The sequence below is a fragment of the Condylura cristata genome, unplaced genomic scaffold (genome assembly GCF_000260355.1).
Source record: "Condylura cristata isolate star-nosed mole 26May11 unplaced genomic scaffold, ConCri1.0 scaffold00030, whole genome shotgun sequence".
Taxonomy (NCBI): Eukaryota; Metazoa; Chordata; class Mammalia; order Eulipotyphla; family Talpidae; genus Condylura; species Condylura cristata.
In genome coordinates this window covers 4,161,560-4,182,952 of record NW_004567131.1, presented here as the reverse complement: position 1 = coordinate 4,182,952, position 21,393 = coordinate 4,161,560, and the positions used below count along the sequence as shown (strand labels likewise).

At 34.8% G+C, this 21,393-nt stretch overlaps 1 protein-coding gene across 8 annotated transcripts in view; it reads left to right on the top strand.

Annotated features, from left to right (window-relative positions):
* Window positions 1-18,134, top strand: part of CREM (cAMP responsive element modulator) — a 65,879-nt gene extending 47,745 nt beyond the window's left edge. For 2 of the 8 annotated variants that reach the window (XM_004691154.2, XM_004691144.2), the window contains 2 exons: window positions 12,110-12,266; window positions 16,906-17,406. In XM_004691154.2, the coding sequence (XP_004691211.2) occupies window positions 12,110-12,266; window positions 16,906-17,050 (302 nt within the window). In that variant the 3' untranslated portion in view covers window positions 17,051-17,406. Of the gene's footprint in view, window positions 1-3,739; window positions 3,823-8,335; window positions 8,372-12,109; window positions 12,267-16,905 lie in introns of those variants that run through there. The other 6 variants (XM_012731414.1, XM_004691143.2, XM_004691159.2 and 3 more) reach the window with 6 other exon arrangements.
* Window positions 18,135-21,393: the final 3,259 nt, after the last annotated feature.

Here is a 21,393-nt window from a genome sequence, read left to right as displayed (position 1 = left end):
AGCTGGCTGTCCTACAGTTAAACTTAATTCTGACACTATCTAGTATCTGTGTCCACAAATTAAGGAATTATTCCTACAAGACTGCCTCCCTCTTCAGATACCAATTACAAGCCCAGGCTTTTTCCTTTGCTTTTGACCAACCCACTACAGGTGGAGGTTCCCACACCCTGTCCTTGGACTTCAGATGCCAGTTTTAGGTCTGAGTTGTTACCTGTACTTCTGACTGACTGGCTATAAATAAAATCAGAGGTTCCCAGGGAACCAAGAAATGGTTAAAGTCAATTAATTTGCTAGAGAAGCTTATAGAATTGAAATTAATATTTTACTTACTACTAGATACAACTCTGGAACAACCAGATGGCAGCAATACATTGTGCAAGTTATGGGGCAAGAGCACAGAGCTTCCACAGAGCTCCTCTCCAGGCTTGCCGTTCTCCCACTTCTCCTTGTGTTCACCATAGACAAAGAGCCACTATATAGGTCTTACATGTCACAGCATAATTACTCAGTAATACTGATACTATATTCTGGGGTTGTTTCTTTTTCTCTCTCTCCTGCTCTAGTTCAGACTCTTGTTGGTCTTATCTTCCTTTGCCATTTCCTAAATATAAGTACTGTTTCTTAGGATTTTATCCTGGGCCGCCTCTTGTCTGACTTAAATTCTCTCCCTGGATGACCTCTCCCTGCCCATGCCTTCAGCGACCTGCTCCTGACTCCCATGGGCTACTACTGTATCCCACACGGGTCTCTTAACTCCTTCAGTCCAAGCCACATACATTTTTCCTCACCTCAGATCTATTTAGCAGTGTACTAACTGTCCCAGGTGGTGTTGCTTATTCTACCTACTACATCCACACTTCTCCAGCCATTCTTCTTCCTAGCTAAATCACATACCTATTCAGTCCTTTCTCCCTGCTGTAATAATCCTTGTTCCAGCTGCGATCCCCTCTGACCTAGGCTGTGGGAACTAGTCTTTTTGCCAGTTGACTGCTCTACACTGGCGTGTGGAGCAACTCCCCAATTTAATCATGTGGTAGCACCAGCTCTTGCTCAGCCCTGTTTTTTTTTTGAAATTGTCCCTGAAAATTCAACTGGTCTCTATTCCTTTATCTCCTAGTGATTCTGGGTGATGGTATTATTTAAAACAAGTTTCTGCTTCCACCACTTCCCTTTTTTGATTACACCCTCTATTCTGCAGCTTAGAGTGTTATTTATTTTTTTAAGATTTATTTATGCACACAAGAACTGGGATACAGGTTAGAGGTGCAGAAGGTGAGAGGATTCACCAGAGACAGAGTGGAGAACAGAACAGGCAGACGGACTGAAATACACTGCTGAGAGGAGCAGTGGGAGAGACAGGAGAGGTCTGCTGCCTCATGTGGGTCATCTCCCTGGCCGGGGATTGAATTCATGCTTTAGAATAGTGGCTTTAGAATAGCTTCATAGTGCTGCGCTTTAATTGGCTGTGCCACCAGGGAGGGCCTAGGAGTGTTATTTCTCAATTGCATTAATCATGTCAACTTCTTGCTCAAACTGTTAAATGACTGCCTATTATTTGCTAGAGTCTAATATCCCTAACGTGGTCCAAAGATGCTTCCTGTGCCAGTCTTCTGCCACTCAGTTTAACCTTCTTCTGAAATGTAGTCCTGTGCTGAATTTCTGTCATTTCCTGTGATGTGCCATGTGTTTGAATACCTGTGCTCTCCTCTCCTCTTTTTCTCTCTCATCTTTACTTCCTCCAGGAAGCCTTCCCTGATACTCCAGTTTGGTTTAGGTAACCCCCTGGGAATTCCCACTGCGCCTCCTCAGGGCACATACCACCTGTATTGTGATTGTCATGTGCCCTGTCTACATGACAGTCCCTTATGTTTGGAAAGGGATTCATGGTGCTTAGCATAGTCCCTGACATAAATGTCGTATAAACATTTACTGAATGAAAGTGATATAACCTTCCTCTGTGAAAATGTTTTTAGTTAGTTCTTTGTGCTGATTAACTGCACTTAACTGCCTTAAAGAATATATTAGAATTTTACTAATAGCAGTAGTCAGCCAAGCCATCCTCCCGCCTTCCTTCCTTCCTTGTATCCTTTCTTCACACTAATATTTATTGAGCACCTAGGTGCCAACTAAAAAGAAATATTGAAACTAAAATCACTTGGAACTTTAAAATTTGAAATAAAATTGACTAAGTACTAGAAGATATGGCTGGGATGGAAAAGAATCTTTCATGTAGTTTATGATTGGATTGATGTTGAGATTGACCCCAGACTTTCTTACTTAGCCAGGATGTCTTCAGTTCCTATGCTTTTATAAACCAGAAACATAGTTACTTCCTGATGTTTTACTTCCTAAGCATCTAAGTGTAAAGTTCTTGCCTTGACTGGAAGACGGCTAGTTGAATAAGACAAAAATGTGGTGGACTGTCATGTTATTACATATGATCAAATTAAATTCTGGCCACACATGGGAATGGCCTGTTCAAACCACTAAACAACACAAAAGGTCTCAATAACAAGTTACTTAGAGATGCAAATAATTTTTCCCAGGCTAAAGCTGTTAATATGTATTACTTTTTTGTCAAATTGTGCAGTTGTTTCATTTCCTATGATGATACAGTTCTTCATGCATTGAACCTTACTAAGTGATCAAAATAAATTTGATGTATCTTAAAATTTATTAAAATTGTGATTTACTTATTAATTTTTTTAAGTCACAAAGTTTCTTTAAATATTTTAAAAAATGTATACATATAGAACTCTGGGATACGGGGGGGGGAGGGGGTTAAGGGTGAGAGGACCCACCAGAGACAGTGGGAGGCAAAACAGGCAGATTGATATAGTACACTGCTGAGGGGAGCAGCGGGAGAGACAGGAGAGGTCTGCTGCTCCATGTGGGTCAGCTCCCTGGCCAGGAATCAAACTCGGTGCTAAAGTGGCTGTGATAGTTTCATAGTGCTATGCTTTAACCTGTTGCACCACCAGGGAGGGCCCAATCACAAAATTCTTTATAAGGAATTTTGATTTTGTGATATAATGTTGAGCTACATAAAATTGCTGTTTTTATGGAGCAGAAGGTCACATATCAATGAATTCAGTTTAATGGTTCAGTTTAATATTTATGGATGAATATTACATAGTACTTGCTGAATTTGACATTGTGAATTTTTTAATTTACTTTCTTCAAGTGAAATTAGCAAATTCTGTGTCACAGCTAGACACAGAGAATAGTTAGATTTTACAGAGGTATAGCAAATGGTTTGGCAAATAAAAAGGTGTTATATGAACAAAGGTAGTTGTATAATTCTTACTTGGTAAATTTAGAGTTGCCTATGAAGTACATTTTGTATCAATGTCTTCCTCCTGTATTCAGTTTTGCTTTTTTTTTAAATCTCCAAGTATTTTTTTTTTACCTCTTAGGAACTATGAAAAAAATATATATGGTTTATGCTCTGTTTACATAAGAACGTTGGATACACAATAATAAGAAAAACCATGCAACCTTTAATGGGAATGAGTTTTTGTTGTTGTTGTTGTTGTTGTTGTTGTTTTGCCAGAGCCCATCTCAACAGATTTTTGTTGAGAAAAGCACTAAGATGGTTTATTACAGGAAGGCTTTTTATAGGGTTTTGGTTTCAGTGAGCTCGGTCTGTGACAAAGCAAATTGATGGCAGTGATAGGCTAGTGATGTCATTGTGATGTCAATACTCCTACTTATCCTGCACAAGCTTGCTAGTTTGGAACACTTTATATTGATCTGTGATAGAGGAAACAAGACAGTTCTGTATGCAGAAACCCATCATGGCTGTAACTGGAGATGAAACAGGTAAGAATAATAAAGAGGGGTTTACATTTTGGTTTTGGTTTCTTTTTTTAATTACAGAAAAATTATGTAGGGACCTCTGAGTATTTTCAAAAAGTATTTTCTAGTAGCTAAGGAGTAGGAAGTTTATATATATATATATATATATATTAATCAGCACTTTGTAATAGTAAAGCCATCAGATATAGTGTAATTGTTTCTCTGCTCAGTGTTACATTGTTTACTTGGCCAAAACAGTTATCGGCCCTCCCCCCACCCACCTCCCATTCGGCTCTACTTTAACTGCAACCTGTTGCAAATCTAATGCAGTTACAAGTTAAAATATATTCTGTTCGAATTGTAAAAATTTAAACTTCCAGTTTCTTTGCTGTGTACAAGACAGAATAGGAAAAGCCAGCGTGTTAGGGATGTTTGTGTAACTACTTGTTTCTTTCCTCCTGTATTTAAAATGGTCTGTTCCTCTGCTGAGTTCAAATGGCTGACGTCATTGCATTTCCTGGAATCGTGTTTCGGCAGGGAAGTGGAAAAGTTAAACTCCAAGCGAGCTGCACATTGACGTCAGCCCCTAGTCATGCTGTGATTTAGTCAGTTCCTTTCTGCTTTGTCAAGTACTGCTGACAAATTTAGCGTCTTTCATTAACTAGCTCGGCACCGACTCTTTCTCCAAGATCGCTCTTAGACTGCATAGATTTTCTTGTAAGCTTTCCTTTAACCTTTCTGGTGCGGTAAGTATCCCCTTAACCAGGGGGAACCTCCGTGAAGCCTGTCATGTTCATGCGAGCAGAACTGCGCGCAGTCTGCCCTTTTAGGGGTTCTTTGAGCCCCCGCTGGGCGGCTGCTGAGGGATCCAGCCGAAGTGGGGCTCGGTGGGCTACTGTTGGGGCTTTACAAACCCGGGCAACTCGCGACTCAGGCGCCCTCTAGTGCTCAGGGGAGGAAGTGTGTGTCTGAATAGTGTGTCCCAAATGCTGCTATTTCAGTTTGTAATCAGTCATTCTTTCCATGGTTTGGTTTTCTTAGTTACAGGTAGTGATTTCGACTAACTTGCTTATGTCCTTTCTGTAGTTCAATGTTGTTTCTTCAATGATGTCTTATTTCTAACTCAGGCATGAATTTGCAGTTGAATTCTTGAAGAATGGGTGATCTTAAACAGCTTGACCATAATTGAGCTCTTCAGAGTTAATGGGTCTCAGTCTTTATAGAGAGAATAATTTCATTGTAAAGCCTATATTAAATTGTTTTAAAATTATCTTGAAGAAGTATTGTTTATCTCAGTGAAGTTTTAGAAATGTTGTAGATTGCAGAAGCTCTCAAATGACAAATGTTTAGATGGACTTAATGTAATCTAAAATTTGATTAGAATCAAATTTTTGCCTTTTTGTGCACATATCTATTTTCTAAAAATTATTTCTATCTTCCTTTATTAAGCTTTTAATCTTGATTCTCTCTTTAACTTGTTCAAGCAGAAAAGATTGGTATAAAATAAAATGATTTGAAAACATATATGAAGAAAGTTTAAGGTAAAAATTTGCACAAAATTTTAAGCATTGCTTGTAAATAAATGACCAATTTTTTACATTTTGTTTACAGAATAAGTATACCATTCTGGGAGATTTTTTTATACTCAATTTTATCCAGTGTTGCACTTAATTTCCAAGTTAGATTTTTCAAAATGTAAAACTTTAAAATGTCAAATTTTTCACAAGACCTCATTGTGCCTTTGGAAGTCATTATTTTTGGAAATCAATGCTATTTGAACATAAAACACACACGCACATTTTTTTCCATTAAGGAGCTCAAAGAGCACAGTGCTTCTGGGATCTTTAAAAAATACAATAGAGCAGCTTTAGAACTCATGTCATGTCTTCTGAATTCTGGACTAACAGTCTAGATTGGCAAACCAAGTGAATTGATGTAGTGAATGACACTGTCATGTAAACTGTTTGATGTCAGAGTGTAGTGTGCCTGAATGTGTGCCTTTGTGTATGTATGTCTGCGTTTGTACATCTACCTACATTTACATAAAACAAATGTCAAAAGTAATGCTTTTTATAACCAAGTGTGAAGTTACTCATACTTTCTGTCCTTTTTTGTGTTTAAGTGCTCTTCTTGACCCATGAAATTCACCTTATGATTCATCAATGATCTGTACCTTGTAGTTTGAAAAACTTGTGTAAACTAAAATCAGGCTCCTAACATTAATGGCTGCTCTGGGAAAGGTTTTAGGAATATTTAAGTCTAGCATGGATCATGGAATCAAATGTGAAAAGTGAATATTTTGTATATAATCATATTATTGATTCTGTTGAATATGATTTAAATTTTTATTAGAAACAGGTCTTGGCTATAATTGTATGCTGATTGTATAAGGAGTATAATAATGCTGTATCTTTTTTACTCTGAATCTAAAGAATTTTACTAAATTATTTACAGCCTAGATTTCTAAATTATTATAAACAAACATTTCAACTTAATAAATTTGGAAAATAGTACCATAGTTAACATTCTGATTCATGAGAACAGGGATCCATTTACCTTTGTGAAAGGAGGCTACTGGAAAATTATTTTTGCTTGGAAACTTTCACATAAAAGAATGGTTTGTATCAGGTTGTAACAAATTCTTAAAGTTGGTAGCAAAGAAAGTTACAATCATTTTGAGAGTGAAAATGGCAAGCCACTTATCTCTCAAGTTTCTATAAATTTCCATATCAGTATGGAAGGTTAAATATGTATTCTCTTTCACTATTGTTGAAAAATATTTAGTGAACTATAACTTGGGATTTTAGTTTTGGCTTTTTACTGTTTATTTACCTCTGAATATATTACCTAATCAAATAATTATGATGGTGTTTTCTTGCATTTATGTAAACTTTATTTGTAACTTATTGTTACAAATAAGCAAATAAAAAGATGGTAAATGTGATCAAGATCAAATAATGATAAATCCATAGAAAATAGGTAATATAGGGTAAGGGGTCAGTGTAGGCCTTACTTAAAGAAACCTTCTTTAAATACGCTAGAGGAGAAGCACTTTCCATGCATTCTCACTTAAATAACATGATACACTAAGGAAACTTCTCATTTATTTTACATGGAATGAAACACAGGTCAGAGTTAGGTAAATGAGTCTTCTAAGTTCTAAAACTAACAAGTGGACCTTCAGACTTCTTGTCCAGGTCTGTAAACATATTCATTGCTTCTCAAAATTCACATGACATTTATGAATTAATGCTGTTACATGAATTATAATAGTATAGTTTATACCCTACTTAGAAATGTACAAAATGAAGATGGTATCATTTTAAGCAGTTAAGATTGATTCCCCCTGCTAGAATATTATTACTCTCATAGGAAAACACAGCATGTATTTGTCATTATATAGAAATTTAAATTTCAATATTCATAATTTCTCATCTTTTACTTATTTTTTACTCTTGAGATTTTCATTTCATAAACAACTTAGGAAAGGTCCCTTATGCATGTAACTTTAAGTAAAAATATGTAATAACTTAATTTGTGATTTATGAATTACAGTAATTGTCAACATGTTTGAAAATGTTCAGTACCTAATAGTTGTGTTTAGGTAGGATTTAATTATGTTGGAAAAAGTGGAGCAATAGAGGAGGGAAATTTCTTGACAATGTGAGACATCAACCTGGGACAAATCCAATCTTTGCATCAGGAATCCGGATGTAGAGATAGGGAGGGAAAGTTCCAAAAAAGAACAGTGAAGATGTAAATAGCTTCTTGGAACTCAGAAAAGAAGTCCCCTGGTTATTAACACATCTATGGTAACTCAGTCGCTGTTTAGATGTATTTGCTGTTAGCGACACATAGTGAAGTGATGGATAGTGATTGCAACTCCATATTTTTAACTCTTTATTCAGTTAATATGTTCAGTACTACAAAGATCTCAATAAAAAAACAGCTGGACAAAAATCATCATCATTTGGGGTGTTGATGATAAACTGTTTAACTTCAGGAGGCATTTAACTGTTTTTTGTTTTTTTTTTTTAACTTTGTTCCTGCTTTTAGACATGTGAGGTTTTTGAGTGTTCTTACCAGTCCGAGGAGATAACATTAGTTGGTTATTTGTGATTCTCCATTTTTGAAATTGTTTTTAACGGTGATATATATTGAAAAGGACATTTGCTGTTATCTTTTATTTCTTTAAAGGGATATAAGAAAAATATAACTTAAAATTTTAAAACTTGTTACTAGGAATATTTTTAGACAAGATAAGGAGTAAGAGCCATGCATTTCATTCTATCCCTCAGGTTTGTTAGAAGGGAAACTCCCAGGGAAAATATATTTATGGATATTATGTGCCTTTTAATTTATATAGAATATAAGCATAATTTGGAACGTTGTCTTTCAGAACTTAAGGAAGGGAAGAGGAAGGGAACTAACATTTGCTGAATGCCTACCATGTGCCAGGCACTGTGCTAGACACTTTGACATACATTACAGGGTTTATTGTGAGTATTAAATGAGATAATGTATCCCCATTTTACAGATGAGGAAACTGAACTTGCCCCAAATCACATGGCTGGTAAGTGGCAGAGCTGGACTAGAACCCAGACTCCAAATCCCATGCTTTTTCTGCTGTACCGTGTTTAAAGCTTGCAAAGAGAGGTATGAAGTTAATGACCAGAATTGAGAGTTCTAGGAATTTTCTTTTCCCATGATATATTTTATATTAAATCTAAAACATATATTTCATGTCAGGAGACAAATGGTTAAAAACACACTATAATTATAACTCTTCTGCTTCTATAATGACTAGTATGTAAAGGAAGATTTAGAAAGTGCTTTTTGTCAAGAATGGAGAGTTTGAAAAAATATTAAGCATCTTTAGTATTTTCCATGTTTTTTGTTAAAGACTTAAAGGCCCAGCTATAATAATAGCTAATAAGTCTTATTTAAATAAGACTGCTTATTTTAAAAATTCAAAATGACAGTTGTGTAAAACTCTGGAAAGTTCAAGATCTACTGCATAGTGCACATTTAAACCCACCAAGCCCCTATTATATGCCAAATACTAGAATCTAAGTGATGCCGTGGTAAAAGGAAAAAAAAAAACAAAAACCACCATATCTTATTTTTAAAGTTTTTGCTGGTTTAGAATAAAATTAGTATATAAATATTTTTTCTTATTCTACTTCTTCAATTACAAGTTTATTGAATGACCTACTTATTTTTTAAAATAACTTATACAGTGAAATTCTAGAATAAAAATGAATTTGGACACTTTTAGTAGTAGAAGTAGAAGATGGGACAGGAATTGGCCTTCTAAAGGGCACAGAGATGAAAACATATTAAAGAATATAGGATGTTTCTGTGAACTACAATCCTAGGTATCCAATCTGTTTTAAATTACCATTGAAATAATAGTAAATGATATCTGAAGCTGAAATGGAAATTTCTTTATAACTTGTTTCCAAAACAAAACATTTGACATTTGGATTTCCTCAAAAGACAAGATTCCCTTTGCCCATTTTAAAGTGTATATATTAATAAGGCCATATATAAACAATCCATTGATAATTTTCAGTGACCATTAGAAATGTACCATTATATAAATTCTTTGGGACATTATGGAGATTTATAATAACTCCTACTAATTTATCTATTTTTTCTTATGCTTTAATTAATGAGCTACAATACAGATTTTTGTTGAAGGAGATAAAATGAATATCTAGTATGTCTGAAAAATTGTAATAAAACCCAATTCATTAGCTAACATCCAAGAATGAAGTACATCCAAATATATACTTCTTTCCAAGCTACATTTTGAAATGATGTTTTTTCCTCAGCCGTTGCTCAAATATATTTTAAGAATGTTTCTTTGGAATTGCCATTATTCACCATAGTGCCAAATTTTAGTCCTATGAGGGTGTTTCGAGCTTTTGGAAACAGGCAAATGTTTGGAGCCATTTCTGATTATCACCAGTGAAAGAACTTTATTTTTCACCTGTGAAAATTCCCTCCCTCCCCCTTTAAAAACAAATGAATACTCTTTAACTTTTGTATAACATATTAGCATTCTGCTCTAATTTCATAGTATAGAAAAATAGATGGATACAAATTAGAGAGACAGTCTAGTGAACCCTTCTGTATTGCAGTTCTTTGTAAGTGATATGTATAGAAACAACCGCCCCAAATCAAGTCTGTATCCACACTGCCCGCAGTCGCAGTGCCAACATAGTGACACTTAGATTTCTCATTTGTCACTCACTGTGGTTCCAATTTTGGAAAACCTATGTTGCCTCCAGCTCTTTCATTGTTTCAGCCTTTATTACCTCATAAACTTCTTCCCTTGATGTGGGTAAAGAAAAGAGAGAGTGGTTTCGTGCTTCATTCTATCTCCTTTGATATTATGATTAAAATATAAAACAAAAAAACTTTAGTGAGTTAGGTGTTTATAACTGGTTTTAAAATTATCTTCTGACATTTTACAGAGCTATGAAATTGTCTCCAACATATAAGACATATAATCTCTGTATGCAGTATTTTAAATAGTCACAAAAACCAATTTAGGAGCTTCTCTGAGTTTACTAATAGAGATTTTGCTGGTGATCATTATTTTTATAAGTTACTTTTAATCACCATTGTTTTTTAAATTACATATGGAAGCAGTACAATTTTGTGATACTTTTGTCAATCTTTGGAAGACTGTCCCTCAGTCACATTTTTTTTTTTGGTTTTATTCTCACCTAAATTTTGAGTGGGGTGGGGGAGGAGAGCTGTAGAGAGAACTTGGCATTTTAACCAAAAGAATTGCATGGATTGAAGTTTGAGTGACCTTTTAAATTGCTTGACTTTTTAGTGAAAAGTGAAGTTTTTCCATAAAGTGAAAAATTCTGTTTTTTCTGTTTTTATTCAGTGGGTATTAATGAAATATGGAGGTGCTGTGTTTCATATTTTGACTGACATTTGTTTCAGACCAATTTTTTTAGGATGTATAGCCTTTTGAAAACCTTTTTCATACATTTAGCTTTGAGAGAGCATGTATTTCGTAATATCTTATCAGTGTCACATTAACTCTGCACCATATGTTCTCAGAGTTGAAACAATGGTGGTAGACATATGCTTCATCAGTTAAATCCATCTGTCTTTTCTAAGAAATTGTGTTTATTGCAAAAGATAGACAAATTTTGACTATAAATTTGGAGACTTTGAGGACTGACATTTAGTATTCAACTTGAATACTAAATAAGTGTTAAGTCTGTCATTTAACTGTGATGATAGTTAGGAAATATTTTTTTAAATGAATATTTAGAAATGTATGATCATCTCAAAAGCCAAAGAAACACAAAAATTTTCTCTCCCCAGAGAAACCAGTTTAAGGCAGAACTTTTGCTGTTTTTCATTTGGTCGGTTGGTTTTAAACTAAAAATATCATAAGCCAGATTCCTTTTAGTTCCTCAGTCATTTTCTGGTGATTGGTCTTATACTTAGACATTCAATAACTGTTTGAGGTATGATATATAAGGTTTAGGAAAATCTCTTTAACTGGGCTATCTGTATCAGAAGATACAGATACTCTGCTGAAATAACATTTTTGCAGTGGTGTGTTACAGCCAGTTCCCACTGATTTGCTAGAGCCCACTGTTAAATTTTCCATATTTTTGTGAGCTGTTTTTAAAATGGACATTATTAAAAGCACATAATATATGTATGTGTGTACATATATACAAATATAGACACAAACATAAACTACATTAAAAACAATAGAACTTCATTACATTATTTTACCTATGTTCATTAGGTTATTTGCATCTCTTTTTATCTGTATGGTATGCCACGTACTGTGTATGTCTTCCCAGCTCTACATTCACTGACATCACATTATTACTTGAAATTGGTACAGTGAAAGTATTTGCTTCATGGGAATAGACAAATACTATGTAGATCAGAGCTTTATTTTTTTCCTCTAGAGAGAGATGGTTGTAAAACATTTATCACCACACCACTAATCTTAAGTTAAACTATCTGTTGAAAGCCTCTCTACACCATTCTTGGATTAAAAGAAAAAAAAAAGAAAGCACAACAAATCTTTCTAACCTGCATTAGGACATTTTTCTACCTTGAAGAGGTCATGCTGAATGAATATCATTGTTCCAAAGCTGAAGATGTTTAATACCTAAAATTTCTATAATACTTGCATGTTAAACATTAGTAAGATCACTTCTTATATGTAAAAAGAACCATGTTATTTCCAGGTCAGTTTTATATAAAATATCAAGTTGTAAACTATATAAGCTTGTAATATTCTGTTTCATTACAGCTGCCACCGGTGACATGCCAACTTACCAGATCCGAGCCCCAACGTCTGCTTTGCCACAGGGAGTAGTGATGGCGGCTTCACCAGGAAGCTTGCACAGTCCCCAGCAACTAGCAGAAGAAGCCACACGCAAACGAGAGCTGAGGCTAATGAAAAACAGGTAAGTGTTGCATCAGAAATCAACAACCTCACTTAGGACATGCAATTTATTGCTGCAAGGCTTTAAAAAGAATTACTTTTCATAAGTTATTTCTTCCAAGTGGAGTGTCATGTGGCACCTTATGTGGGTTTGCGTTTGCTTCTGATGATCAGTTGTCTTCTCAGAGTTCCTGTCCATAACACAGGAGGAGTACAGCCCTATATTGTGAAGGCGATGATTAACAAATACACTCATCTTTTAAGCAATGATGGGAAAAACCACATTATAGGTACTTATTTTGTATTTTATATTAATTTGTGAAATAGGTGATGACTAACTTTTTAAACTTATTTATGAGCAAAATAAAGTGTGAGTTCAGAATTTTCTTAGTCTTTACATGTAGTTTATCTCTCTTGTAACTTTTTTCTCTGAACTCATTTCTCTGTTACATTGAAATACATATTCTGATCAATTCTAGTCAAATGCAAATACAAAATAACAGAATTAAACCATAGCTAAAATATTTAGAGATACCTACTAATATGATAGTATATTTCCAGTTTATTATCTTTATTTTATCACTTAATCTGGCACTGTCTCCATAATTTAATTTTTAAATATCAGTGTAATGCTGCTTCCCAAAATTCTTTTCAAAATTTTACTTGCATATTAATTCTTGGTTTAGTTTTATTATGGAGAATGGTGCAAAATATTCTGATTTTTGAAATGAGCAGAATAGCCTGTTTTCCAAGTAGTCTTGTCATCTTATTAATAAGTAATAAATACTACTATCAGCTTACAAAAACAAAACAAATGGACTCATGTACTTGTCTGTAGTCATCCAAATGATAGTAGTTAATTTATTAAATGCTAGCAACCTAGTTAATCTAGAAGTGGCATTGAGCATGTAAAATTCAGATATAAGTATTGAATTCATTGCTGTCATTTGTAACTAAACAAGGAACAGCTATATTCAGTTTATGAATAGCCTATAAATGATATAATTAGATAAACTATAGAACTTTTTAAGTGGTTACAGTTCCCAAGCTGCTTATATATGTAGATCATGCTAGATCGAATTTTGTACCCTGGAAAAAATCAACAGATTACCCAAAATAGGATCCTTAGGATATATACATCCTCCAGATTTAATAAGTCATGCTGTATTGTATTTTTCATCAGCAGCATTTTGTTGAGAAATCCTGAGTGGATGGGGCTCATATATAAGTGTTTGATGGAACTTGTTATCAGAGGTCCATAACTTTGATCTGATGTATGATGTGGGTACTTTAAAACTGCACTTCCAGAGATCTCTAGAGTTATGATTGTCTCTGCAGTCATAGAAAGCACATTTTAAAGTAGCCTGGAAATAATAAATTTTGATAATGCTGTGAACTATAAAATTGCTTACTAATGTCTTAATTTCCTAAGGAGAAAAAGGTAATTGGAAGTAGCCCTCTTACTTCCTTTTTATCTTATTCCCTACCTTTATTTTTAGAATAAAAAACTGTGTCAGTAGAACTCCCAAAGTGAAATAGATACATTTTAGGCAAGTGGTTCCTGTAAATATACTCTACAACTGCGTATATGTTTGTGAGATCGCTGAGGTCTCATAACATTTTAGTCTTTTAAAAAATATTTATCTAATAACACCTTGTGTTTTGATTATAAAAGAAATGGGGACTTTACTTTAGATGTGGTATTTTGATCTTATATAGCTGGCCTATCACTATGTACCTCTAGAAGAATCAACAGTGGCATCAAGAATGCAAGTGCCTTTTCCTTCCTGCTTTGTCATCTTCAGTATGTGACACTTGTTCTTAGATCAGAGCTTGGCTACCACACTTCTAGGCAATACCTTGGGCAGGTATAAGGAGAATTACTAGAGCTAAAAATTGGAACTGAATGAGTCTGACTCTTCTGGAAGGTTTTCCTGGAAGAACCTCTCAGCAGCTTTCACCCATATTTCATTGACTAGAAATATAGTCTGTGTTGCTTAATGATATGATGTGTGAAATGGAGCTATTTTTTGCTCTTGTTCAAGTGCTGTACAGAGTATACTTCTCAAACCTAGATTGCAGGTAATACAATAAATGCTATATATCACTATAATATATGCTGTCTGTCATTAACCAAAATGTTGTCCATTATATCGTGCATGACTGTAGCAAATAAAATCCCAGCTGCAAGGGATTCTGAGAACAGCACTTTCAGAGCAGGACTAGAAAAAGCAGATAACAAATGGCTATTATGTTGCTCAGTATCTTATATTCAGCATATGGTATGTTATGCTCACCATATGGTATTTGTTCAGTACAGTAGATATCTATGGAGCAACTACCATAAATAAGCTTTAAGTACTTTGCAGTTTCCTTAACTCTCACATAGCTTGCACATGAGAATAGTTATGGCATTATCCTTCCTTTACAGATGAGGAAGTGAGGTTCAGAGAGTTAAGTAATAAGTTGGTTAAAACTGCAAACCAGACAGAAACAGGAAATGCAATCAGGTGCTCTTTACTCCTCAGCCTGCCCATTGCACTGTCACACCAGAGTCTCCTCAGAAACCTCCATGTAAGCTTCAGCTCCTATTTCATAGAATGTGTGGGTTTTACCAGTTAGTATGAGTCACCTTTTACACATTGTCTCTCTCTTTATTTTCTTGGCTGACAGATATTTAGCTATATTATATTTCTACCACCCCAGCAACTGTTTTTATTTTGGCATTGCCAACTTTTCTTTTTTTGCCATGCATTTCCTATGTGTGCTAAGGATATATTCAAACAATTGCAAGGTCTGAAAACTGAGCTAACTATTAATAGAAGAAGCAGGTGTTTTCCATAGCTGAGAAATACTTAGGAATGTACCATCTACTGTTGTGATCATTAAAAACTTTGTGTTTAGGACATACTCACTCTGGTATCATATTCAGTCTGATATCATATGGTTTCATAAGTAAGGATATGTATTATAAACAGTATACCTCATAAATAAAATTTTAATAATTAAATGTCTCACAACACTGCTATAAAATTTCATTTAATAGCAGCGTTTTTTTGTAAAATAATTATCTTCCTTCTTGATGTATAATTTAGATAAAATCACAAAACCTCAGCATTTATAAATGTATTTTAGTTCTGTGGAAGAGAATTAAATTCCCAAACTGGAAATTTTATAAGTATACTTGGATTTATTCTTTATCTTTTCCTTGTGATTCATTTAGATTAAATTAATCTGTATCAAATTTAATTTACTTACTTTTTTTATTTTTTGTTGACTAGTTGAGAAGTGAGAACTTTGGGAGTTCACTGGGTGAGTGTGTTTTTCTTGGCTAAGAAGTAAGGCTTGGTTTTTTTCCTGCAGTTCATTGGGGTTTCAAGGTCGCTTTTCTGCTGACTCTTGCTTCCCACAGAGAAAACACAGATAACCAGTTGTTAGTGAGAGTCACTTAAGCTAAAAAAAAAATAGAATTGGCAAAATCTGTTGTTAAGCATTACCCCTACTTCAGAACTACAGCAGTGCTGATTTGACAGCACAGTAACTGTTGTTTGGACATTAACCATAATGTCTATTAAAATATATTTAAGTTATAATTTCTGTTTTAATGTAGGCCTTCTGATGCAAAGATCTCCCAAAGACAGTATCCTTAATTGAATATCCCAAAGAAAGTTGTTAAGATGTAGTTTCTGCCCCCTCCCGTCCTAAACATGAGGAGAAAGAATGAATACTGCCTTCCGTTCATTGCTTTTGTTTTTGTGGAGCTATACGAGAAAGTGACTAACTCAGCTTCTCTGTCTGTTGTTCTGGTCCTTGTTCTGTTCTTTCCTTTGGGCCCTCAGGCCTTTAAAGTTCAGTATATTGGATAGTAAATTCATGTGATTAGAGAACTGTCTTGAAAAACACTTTTGAGTAATCCAGTAGCTTCCCTTTTATAACATGAACAGTGGTGTTCTTACATTCCTTCATTTAAATCTGAATCATTGAGTATTGTGTTATGTCTGAATCACTGATTGTTGTATCATGTACCCTCCCTTCTCTCCCTCTTTAATTATCAAGAGCAGTGTCTATTTTATTTTGGTTTATGAAAGTGTGCATGGTTGGTTTATTGTCATTTTTATCTACATTGTTTTCTAGCCAATAAACTGTTTCTTGCAGTCATGATTGATCTTATATGTTTTACTGAGATTTAGTCTTGAAGAATTAAAATCTTCAATATTAACATTTTAGGTTTGTGAGGATTAATTTTTCTAATAGGTTTTGCTCACATGATAGACTGTGTGGCTGTTGGTGGACAAAAATTATTAAGAGAATTGAAAGGATCTGTAAATGTTTTTGTAGACATTCTACCTGGGGATATAGTACTATTGTTTTTGTGTTACTCTAAATAATTCTGGGCACATCATAGAATGTTTGCCGTAAAAAAAAAAAAAATGCCATTTATGACAAATGCTAGATGAATTATTTGTGCTCTCAGGTTGTTTCTGTTGTCTTAGTGTAATCTTACAAAAAGGCAATGTGCTTGGGTACTTCTGTTGTGTTGCTTTGCACAGACCTTACTAGGACTGACTGGCTGTTGAGTTTGGGGGGCAGAAGTTTATTGAGCCACTCTGGATTGTGCTGGGAGGTTGTTCCTTTAGTCATTTGCCTTGTGTTGGTTCCAGGGAAGCTGCCCGGGAGTGTCGCAGGAAGAAGAAAGAATATGTCAAATGTCTTGAAAATCGTGTGGCTGTGCTTGAAAACCAAAACAAGACTCTCATTGAGGAACTCAAGGCCCTCAAAGATCTTTATTGCCATAAAGCAGAGTAACTGTCTTTGACTTGGACCTTGTTTGCTATGAACTCTAATCAAGGCAGGAAATGCAGCAATTCTACTAATTGCCATGTGGACTTGTAGAAGGGACATTTGTGACCCTTAAGAATCCAGTTTGGCTTAGTGTTTGAAATTGAATTGGGAATGTTGTTCCAAGATTTGAAACGCAACCATGATCACATTTACCATGCTTACTTCAGACTGTTTGTCAATAGCACGCAAAAAATGTTTTGTTTGCCCTTTTGCTTCTACCTTTTTTTCAGGGAAGCTGCTAAAGAATGTCGACGTCGAAAGAAAGAATATGTAAAATGTCTGGAGAGTCGTGTTGCAGTGCTGGAAGTTCAGAACAAGAAGCTTATAGAGGAACTTGAAACCTTGAAAGACATTTGCTCTCCTAAAACAGATTAGTAGAAATATTTAACTATGAACTGATTACAACATGTACAGTTGCTTTTGAAGGCAATACAATATATAGCCGGCAAGAATTATGGCTTTTTTTTTTGTATCATTCATCGTATTCTCTAATCTCTAACATTCCTAAAATGCTTCACTGTATGTAGTTAATTCTTAGCTGTAACTTCAATTTTTTCAAAGAAACAAACTGTAAACAAAGTTTGTAACAAATTCTTAAACTGCAATATTTGTAAGACTTGTTCCGATGCCACAGTTCCCAATTTACAGTTCCCAATCTCTATGTCATGAATAGTGTCCTATGCAATAATTTTTTTTGCAGGTCTTTAAGAATCATTTTAGGAAAGGATGATCAAAGATAATGCATCCAGCAGTACAATAAGAGTAAACCACATAAAATACCTCAGGAAAGAATTGAAAGAAAGAATTGAAAGAATCTAATGACATGCCTATATGAAAATAATAGCCTATAAATGAATTTATGGCATTTGCAGATTTTTTTATATTAGTTGCTTTGTAACGAAAATATTGTATTGCTGTCTTTGAATGCCAGAGTTAAAGAGTTTTTAATAGAACCATGTTGGTTACACTTCATAGTGTGTGGTGCTCATTTAACTAACTGAATATTTACTACAGTTTTTATTCTATTGTATAATATAAAGATATTGCAGAAGTTCTTGGTTTTAATATAATGTTGGTTTTATATTACCTTATGAAAGTAACAACAAAGAATATCTGAAATAGTTCAGGTTAAAATTGTATTTGCATACCTTGCATACCTTGAAGGGTTGGTGAGCTATTTTCTACCCTGGGTCAAGAACTGAGCAAATACTCTTCTTCCTTTTCACTAGAAAGATAGCCCCAGAGCTTTTATGCAGAAAAGTGGCCGTTATAGCTTCAGTTTATGTGATACAGTAGGCCTTTCTGATGATGGTCTAGAAATCTCCTCTGTGGGTCCCAAATTTTGAATTTTAGCTAATAGTCAAAGGCATTTTAAAGTAAAAACAAAAACAAGCCAAGATTTATTTTCTATTGCAAATCAACTTGAAGTCTACCTTAAAGCAGATATATTTATGTCAGCACATTCAGATGAAGTTCATTACATTGAGACAGCTGTGTTATATACCAGTATCCACATTTCATTCCATTTTTGTAATAAAAGACCTCAAGTTACAAGCCAAAAGTCCTAACCATGTCAGACTATGCCATCATTCACTTATTATGAGATATCTGTTAAATGACCTCTGTGTGATAGACTCTGCTATATTTCTGTCTGTTTCTTCTTATTTGTAAGAATGTTCTACCTATCGACTGTTTAATCGAGCTAGTGGATGTGTTACAGGGAGCTACAAAAATGGAAGGTCATTTGTATAGCATCTAATTGCTATTCATCATAATTTTACTTTTCTGTAACTCCCAGATGGTAGGGCATGCCATTTAAAAACTTTATTTAAAAATACTTACTCTTTCTTCAGAGTCTGAACTCTGAATTTCTTTTATCTCAATTTTTGTCTTCTATAGAGAAGTAAGATGAGGAATGAAGACAAGGAAGAAAAGAGGAAATGAAAAACCCAAGTTTCAGGTGAAGGAAAACGATGCTTTATACTCACTAATGCATTCAGTTACTCACTAGAAATCAAATGTATGTAATCAGTGGTAGACATTGTGAGGGAGACATGAGAATGGGTAGGTAAGATGTGAACAGTGAAAGGCCATAAATATGCTATATGCTAGAATTAGAGGAAAAGTAGGTAAGGATTAAGTTATTCATGTAGGAGGCAGATTTTGAACTAGGCCCTAAGTGATAGAGCTAGATAGGAGAACACAAAGCATGTTTTATTTCAAGGAGTTTGGAAGTTGGAGACAGGAGTTAAAGTTAGTGCTCTCTGAAGAGTTAGTGTAAAATGTATGTGGAAAAGAAAAGGCAGGTGGGGACATTGTATGTATCTGTACTCTTAAAAAGAAAATGCCTGTGCTATTTTGAGGAAGAAGATTGCATCTGATTACTGGGGCTACAAATAGCAGATGTCTCCCCATCTCCCCAGTGGTTTAAACAATAAGGAAATTTTATTGCCTCATAAACCTGGAAGTCCAAAGACTGGAAATCCCAGGGCTGCTTTACTTCAGTGACTTAATAATTGCACCACAACTGGATTCTTTATACCCATTCTGTTTCCTGTTTAGGTGGGTTTTCCTGATCCTCATGTAACTGCCAGAGACAAGACACACCCTTTTCTTTTGTTCTGTTTTAGGAGCAAGAAAAGCTTACACAGAGGACTTTTAGCAGCATATTCCCTCTTGAGTCTCACCACCTAGATTTTCATCATAACCTTCCTTAAGCAATCACAGGCAAGGAGAATGGAATTCAAAGCACCAGGTTACTGGTGAAAATTCAACCCCTGGGGCTCAGAGTGCTTTAAACTTCTATGAAGCACATGACTAATTAAACTGGGTCTCTGAAAGAATGGTGGGTTATCAACAGGCAGCTGCCTCAACAGATGATCCTTAAAGCTCTTAAACCTATTTCAGAAGTTAAGAACAGCTTGAGAGTTAAGCTGTCAAACTGCACAAGAACTCAATTCAGATTCATCTAATTTCTTCTTGAAACCAGAGCTTTTGCTACTATAAAATCACACAATTGGATAGTTCTCCATTCAATCTTAAACAGATACTGCCTACAGGCTCTTGCCAAAGGCAGCAGACAGGAAGGTGGAAGCTGTATGAACTTTGCATGTGAACACAGTACCATGGAAAATCCAGGACTGCAGCTGCATTTGTATCTTTTTTTTAATCATAAATTTCAGAATCTAGACTTTTGAATATAAAAGTTATTGATCTTGGATCATGAGAACCTCACACTGTCATATTTAACTAGGACTTCATGATGTTGGGTCATTGGAAGTGGGCAAGTAATAAAACTGCCAGATGTTTGAGTGTGTTTGAACCCTGTGCTCACCTGAGAGAGGTCGTACTGCATCAGCAACCACACTTCTCATTTTTTCCACATGCTCTTCTTATGCCCAACACATGCTGTTTCCTAGGGGCCTAAAGTATACCTTTCAGGAACACAATTAGGAGTTGTGAAACCAACGGTTTTTTTCGGTCTTCAGCCAAATATAATTCAATAATTTGAAGAGGCAGGAGTCAAGCCAGGCTGTCACCAGTGAGCCAGCCATAATGTGTAGGGAGCTTTGCTCCACTTTAAGCCAAAGTTTTCAGAAACTTAAATGCATCCTATCTTTTCCAAGGTAAACCCAATACACAGGCCTGAGTTGGAACTACTCAAGCATGCATATTTTCATCTCTATGCTTTGTGTACAAATTATATATAAATCCATTTTCTCATAGGTACGTATAATTATACATTTTAGAATTCCAAATATATATTTTAATGCAGAGCACTTTCAACACACAATTACTTGTTCACAATTCATTTTGCCATAGGGTACAGTGTGATAGCTTGCTTAGGAGATTTAAGATGTTTCTTTTTAGGGCCATTCTCATACAGTCACACACAATTCTCTCAGGGTTGGAAAATGATGAATAAAAGAAAACTAACCTTGTGCTTTGTTGTACTAGCTTCTAGTTACGCAAAAAAAAAAAAAAAAAAAAAATGCAGCCCTATTTCTGAGCCAGTCTTAATTTTCACAACAGTTGTTTTTCAGATTTTTTTTCTTAGAAAAACTGTCTTTGAGAAACAGCACTGAAAAGCTAAGCCAGCACAAGTCGAACTACACATACACATATACATATATACTCAAATGCATACTTGATTTGCCTTGTGTTCTTCTTTTTTTTAATAATATAATAGTTTATTTTTACATCATTTTGTGCCTTTTTCCATCCCTGTTGTAATCCCCATGGGCTTCCCATCACCAAATCACCTGTGTGCCATCACCATATCCAGTGTATTTTGTGTTTTTTTTTTT